The sequence below is a fragment of the Bidens hawaiensis genome, unplaced genomic scaffold (assembly GCF_021521415.1).
Source record: "Bidens hawaiensis isolate Kalapana, Puna unplaced genomic scaffold, B.hawaiensis_p1.1 tig00030518_1, whole genome shotgun sequence".
Taxonomy (NCBI): Eukaryota; Viridiplantae; Streptophyta; class Magnoliopsida; order Asterales; family Asteraceae; genus Bidens; species Bidens hawaiensis.
Genome location: NW_027495087.1, coordinates 31,889 through 37,807, shown reverse-complemented (window position 1 = coordinate 37,807; position 5,919 = coordinate 31,889). Strand labels below are relative to the sequence as shown.

At 35.7% G+C, this 5,919-nt stretch overlaps 2 protein-coding genes across 2 annotated transcripts; both read left to right on the top strand.

The window, feature by feature from the left end:
* Window positions 1–552: 552 nt before the first annotated feature.
* On the top strand, window positions 553–3,159 carry LOC143580526 (uncharacterized). Its single transcript, XM_077063523.1, has 4 exons — window positions 553–870; window positions 2,187–2,373; window positions 2,466–3,110; window positions 3,152–3,159. Exons 1-4 carry the CDS (start codon window positions 553–555, stop codon window positions 3,157–3,159), a joined length of 1,158 nt encoding a protein of 385 aa, XP_076919638.1.
* A 2-nt stretch (window positions 3,160–3,161) lies between these two features.
* On the top strand, window positions 3,162–4,774 carry LOC143580530 (uncharacterized). The gene is made up of 5 exons (XM_077063525.1): window positions 3,162–3,304; window positions 3,892–4,005; window positions 4,094–4,248; window positions 4,340–4,463; window positions 4,738–4,774. The coding sequence occupies exons 1-4, from the start codon at window positions 3,203–3,205 to the stop codon at window positions 4,386–4,388; spliced, it is 420 nt and encodes a 139-aa protein (XP_076919640.1). The 5' UTR covers window positions 3,162–3,202; the 3' UTR covers window positions 4,389–4,463; window positions 4,738–4,774.
* Window positions 4,775–5,919: the final 1,145 nt, after the last annotated feature.

The window sequence follows — 5,919 nt, the reverse complement described above, 5'->3', positions numbered from 1 at the left end:
CGAACACAAATAAACATAAACGAACTTAAATGAACACAAATTAACAAATATAAAACATTTAAGTAGATGACCTATCTTGATAATATTTAGTTATTTTCTATTAATACATAAACGAACATAAATAAACAGACATAAACGGACATCAATAAACGAACGTTCATGAACATAAATGAACGAACGGAACACGTATTCATGTTCGTTCGTTTAATTAAACGAACACAAATTTTTTGTTCATGTTCATTCATTTATTAAATAAACGAACATTAAAGAACTTCCCGCCAAACGATTCTAGATAGTTCAACAAACGTTCGGTTCGTTTACAGGCCTAAGCGCAATAAGCTTTTCTTAAATATAATAATTCTTCATAATTTTCCTTGTTTCAAAGTTAACCAAGCCTGGCTACGAGAAGACTCACTTGCGAACAACAGAACAGAGGCTACAAGCCAACCTACAGAGTCAAGCTTTAGGTTCCATCTTCAAGATCCACCCGCCAAAAAGGTCTCAACTTTAATTTAAATTAAACTAAATCTCCTTCAATTCCCACCAAATTCGATGGACACCAAGAAACGACCCTTTGAGGATACCATCGAATCGAATTCAGCTAATAGTAAGAAGGTCCGATCGGTGGCGGAGATGGTGCTGGTGTTGTCGGCAATGGGGAAAATGAGGGCTGGTGGGAAGCCCACGGCGGTGGAGGTGAACATGATGACCAAAGCCAGGGGGGAATTGGCCGGGATTTGTAACGAGTTTGCCCCGAAAGATGTTTTTCCGAGGGATGCGTTTCGGATGCTTATTGAGGATCTAGGGTTTAATGGGAAATTGGGTCACAACATGTCAATTGCTCACAGGCTACAGCTTACAAAGGAAAAGGTAATCTTTAGGCTTTGCTGCAAATTATTATTAATCAGTCAGTGTTGTAGAACTAGTTTGGTGGGGTATAACAATTTGGATTAATCAGATTGGAATTTTATATGTGATTTTCATTTTGTGTCTCTTTTTACACCCTTACACATTCTAGTGTGTTTTCTTGACATCGACCGTCCTTTCCTTTCTTGCATGTTCTTTTAGACAAAGTCCGAGCCACCAATTTTATATGTTTACTTATTAAGATTCAAGATATTGTTTTCTTTATGATGAGTGTTTTCAATAGGTGTGTGTGTATGGAGTTTGGCAATGGGAGAGGAGGAGCCATGGCTTTCGGCAACAATGTTCATCGGAAGTATTAAATGGATATTAATGTCGAGAAGGTTAAGAAGTTTATCACTTTCAGCCTGTGAAAAACTGGATGAATGGTATTTCTTTGTTCTTTAAATCTTCACAAAGATTGTATCTAACTCTAGTTAAGTTATGGCTAAGCATCCATTCTAAATTGTATGTGTTATATATATCTCACAAAACATACATATCTAGAGTTAGATACATATCTATGTGAAGATATAAAGAACAAAGAAATGCGTACCGATCATCCAGTTTTTCACAAGCTGAAAGTGATAACCGGTTCTGTAAACTTGCTTAACCTTCTCGGCATTAATGTTCGTTTGATACTTGAGATGAACGTTGTTTTCGAATGCCAATTTTCTCTCCCATGGAAGTTGTTCGACAGAGATACTAACGATGACAAACTCCATTCACACCTATTGAAAACCTTCATCATAAAGAAAACAATATCTTGAATCTTAATAAGTAAACTATAAATTGTTGGCTAGGACTTTGTCTACAAGAATACGCAAGAAAGGAAAAGGGTGGTTGATGACAAGATGAGTTAGATTAAAGAGAAAACACACACTAGAATGTGTAAGGGTATAAAAAGAGACAGAAAATGAAAAGTACATATAAAATTCCAGTCTTGTAATTTTATATTTAATTTTTCAAAATTATGTACATATATACAAAATTTTTATAAAGATTTTGACCGAGATTTGACTGGTACCGAATTTACGGCCCGATAAGGTGAAATCGAATCTGTAGCCCTCCGCTTTCGGATAATCAGCTATTATCGTGATTTTTACAACACTGATATTCAGTTTTTGTGAATTTTTGCATATTGCCAAAATTTTTCATATCTCTCATCTGTTTTACATATGAACCTTATTTTTGACCAAGAACTACATGAGGTGCCTTTTTTAAAAACGAGCTTCTATATATATCAAGAGTTTGTTAACTTTGTGGCTTACTTTGCTATTTAGATGGAAAAATCTGAGGTGTTTCCAATACATTCTGCTACTTCTACACCGCCCGATTCTTCTAGAAGCTTCCAGAACAATTCATCTGCAGCTCATGCTTCCCCAATTTCTAATTCTAGAACTTTACCATATCAACTGCCTACAAGTGAAGTAAGACCTGTGGGGTCCACTGTTTTAACCAGCAGCAAAGGTTTTTAACTTATATATTTTATATCAGTTGATTATAACTTTATTTTCTTACTATATTAATTGATTATAAATACAACTCTTTCATAATTGCAGCAAATTCGGTTGCAGATCACAAACCATCACATGCTCCATCACGGTCGACACAATCTCAATCCGTTTCGTCTAATAACAATACTGGATTATTAAACGTGACAAACATAAATCATCATAAGCAACATCAAATGAACCTTGCTGTTAACACACACAATGAAATTGCTAAAATTGTTCAGAAAGTTTTACATACGCACGCACCAGGTCAGCGCACGTGGACCCCACCTTCACGAGACTACATGAACAAGCCGTTGACTTGTCAAACATGCAAAAGTATGATTAACGAGGTGGATAATGTAATTATTTGTGATGCGTGTGAAAAGGGGTATCATTTAAGATGTCTGCAATGCAACCCTAAATCGGTTTTTGGTGACGAGTGTCGCGAATGGCATTGTGATAAGTGTTTGGCAATCAGTAATGGGAAACCATTGCCCCTGAAGTACGGTCGCGTTATGAGAAATGTGAATATGCCAAAAAGATCTGCCAGCTCAGCAGGAGGTCAACCGTGTTTGGACAAGACAGTGGCATCATCGGATGAGAATTGCAATCAGCGGCTGATGTCAGCGAATGGTCAAGACATGGATGTTTGTTCAAAGACGGTAACTCAAAATGGTGATAATGGGAAGAACGAGGAAGTAACTGACAGGGGTAATATGGTCAAAACAAGTGAAATCTGTGCTACGGTTAAGGAGAATGATGCTGAATGGGTGGGCGGTGTAATAAATGAAATTGACGGGAAAATGTATTACGGGTCTTGTTGCGTAAGTGGGACCACGTTTAATCTTCAGGATTATGCTTTATTCTGCTTTACTGGCAACAATCTTATGCCAAATAAACTACAAGTAAGTAGATGGTTTGAAACTCAATTCGACTAACCAACTCGGTTTTCAGTTATGCAAATTCTAAATTTGGTTCTAACCGATAAACCGACATAAGTCACATAACAGTTTTTATGAAACTGTCGTATATGATAATGATATATCCTGCACTTTACAAAGTTTTCTTTGTCAACCTTATGTTTCTAAATCGTAACTAAGTTTTTTAAACCAACATAATTAAACTTTGTAGAAGACTATAAGGTAGTTACATAATGAAAAAATTATACCAAATTAGCTTATCTTTATGTATTAATTAATTAAACTAGTTACTTAATAAAATGTTATACCAAGTTAACTTATCTTTATATATTACAGGTGGATAATAAAAACACTAAAGAAATAACTTATTTAAAAAAATATATTTTTTTTATCTAAAAATATCAAATCGGGGTTGAATTCTGTGTACTCGTCATTTCGATTATATATATGTAGTTTTGCAGTTTGTTTTACTTGTATTTGTCACACTTTTCTCCCATCACTTGCATATTGGAGCAATTTTGCTGCTTTATTTCTCTATAGCTTTACATAAATTTATACGGCTTTGACTGCAGAGCATGTGGGAGGATAATAAGACAAATAAGAAATGGGTTACTGTGACTCGCTGTTTCTTTCCTGATGATTTACCTGAGGGTATTGGTCGTCCTTGTGCTCCCGAAAGCAATGAGGTATTTTTCTTGAATTTTATAAATAATTAATAGGATGATTACAGAAACTATATTATGACAAATAAACTATTTTTTCGGGTTTTTTTAGGTATATGAATCCAACCATGAAACAACAATACCAGCTGGACTGATTCATGGTCCATGTCGAGTTCTTCCTCCACGCAAGCTTAGTGAAGAAAAAGAGGTTCAACCTCATTCACCGACAGAAAGCTTTAACAAGTCAGAACAGTTTTTTCTCTGCAAGTGCGTCTCTCACCTTATAAAAAACATTTTGTAGAATTAGATTAGTTATAACAGTAAGGATCACAACGCTTTGTTAATCACGTTCTTGCAGATGGTTTTATGATGAGAAAAAACATCTGTTTCGAGATGTTACGTGTTAGCAGGCAGCTCGATAACCGCATCTTAGGAATCTTTTTCTTTATCTTGCAGTGGCGCTCAAGATTCTCCTTTTGCAGGTACACTTTTTTGAATCTTTTACGGGATTAAATATTAATGCACCAAATATGATTACAATAACTGCATTATTACAAATAACTTGACTTCGTTTAATAACTCAATTTATTTTTATCGTCTTATGCCTTTGAATACACTTAGGTTGACTTTCAATCCGTCAAACTCATTTGCCTTTGAAATATAACCCAAAACTGACACGCTTATTCCATGTTATAAGTTGCTGTGGATTGTGTACTAAACTACTAATACTGTTGCATTTTTTTGTTTTGGTTGAAGGTCTGATTGTAAGATGTGAAGCAGGAATTATATTTTTGAGCTGCATAGGTATCTGATTGTAATGATTTCAACGATATGCGTAGAACTTAAATACAAATTACGGCTCCCAAAAGGGCATGTATTAGATTTTGAGTTGCTGTTTGTTTGCATGTTAATGAGTCTGATATGATGTTTTTAAAAGATTGTGACGTCTGAATGGCAAAATACCATTAAATTAAACTAAGGTTGTTATTGGGTAAAAGCGGGTTCTGCTCAGAATGGGTGGGTCGGTTTGTGTTGTGTAACGGTCAATGAGTTCGGGTCAATAGATGCTTTTAAAAAAATTCAATCACTTTCGGGTTAAAACAAATGAACTCAGGTTGAAAAGAATTTTAGAGAAGGAAAAACATATCAACATCAGCATCATCGTAGTTGGTGAATCCCATCAATAGTATAAACAGAAAAGGTAATAAATGGTTCAAAATGATTACGTGTTACATTCTTTACGGTGACCAATGGTTGATGGGTAGAAATGGTGATGCTGATGTTTAGGTGGTGGCGTCGACAGTGTAGGCAGTGGCGGATCTAAAACATAATTTCAGAGGTAGTATAAAATTTTTTAGCCGTACATTAAGAAAAAAATTTTACCTGTTTCGTGAGGACGGAGTTTGATTACGCGTTCATAGAAACCCGTTCGCAATAGATTCACCGATCTGCATGCATTCATTAGTTTGGTTTGCTACCGTGTTGTACGCCAGCTGACGGATGGCGTATGTGCATTTATTGATGTGGAAAGACCTTTTCATTCAACATTATCTACTTCTTGTTGAAAGTATGGATGGTTTGCTGACAAATCGTTCACAATTCTCATGAATAGTTGACGGTGCATCTGGAACCGACGTCTAAAGTAGCTATTTGGGAACACTGGATTTTCAGAGAATCGTTCCATAGACGAGTGTTACCATCTTAACGACCCCTGTTTATTTCTTTGTGTTTACTCCTTCCATGTCCAACTTGAACCTTGTTGCTTCCACAACAAATACATTTTTTCAGCGTTATTGGACATCAACACCTCGTAAAAACTTGTGGCGACTTAATTATTTGGGATTTGATCGTAGGAGGAATAACAAGAGGTGGACACGGAGATTGTAGGGCTTTATCATCGCCGTAACTTATTGTTATTTTAGAGAGATGTATTGTGAT

What these genes read in the sequence shown, in the direction of transcription:
- LOC143580530 (XM_077063525.1), top strand. Translation starts at nt 3,203, where the DNA reads ATGTATTACGGGTCTTGTTGCGTAAGTGGGACCACGTTTAATCTTCAG. An exon ending in TTATGCCAAATAAACTACAA is followed by an intron (nt 3,305 to 3,891) that starts GTAAGTAGATGG and finishes CTTTGACTGCAG; the next exon opens with AGCATGTGGGAGGATAATAA. An exon ending in GAACAGTTTTTTCTCTGCAA is followed by an intron (nt 4,249 to 4,339) that starts GTGCGTCTCTCA and finishes ACGTTCTTGCAG; the next exon opens with ATGGTTTTATGATGAGAAAA.
- LOC143580526 (XM_077063523.1), top strand. Translation starts at nt 553, where the DNA reads ATGGACACCAAGAAACGACCCTTTGAGGATACCATCGAATCGAATTCA. An exon ending in TACAGCTTACAAAGGAAAAG is followed by an intron (nt 871 to 2,186) that starts GTAATCTTTAGG and finishes TTTGCTATTTAG; the next exon opens with ATGGAAAAATCTGAGGTGTT. An exon ending in TGTTTTAACCAGCAGCAAAG is followed by an intron (nt 2,374 to 2,465) that starts GTTTTTAACTTA and finishes TCATAATTGCAG; the next exon opens with CAAATTCGGTTGCAGATCAC.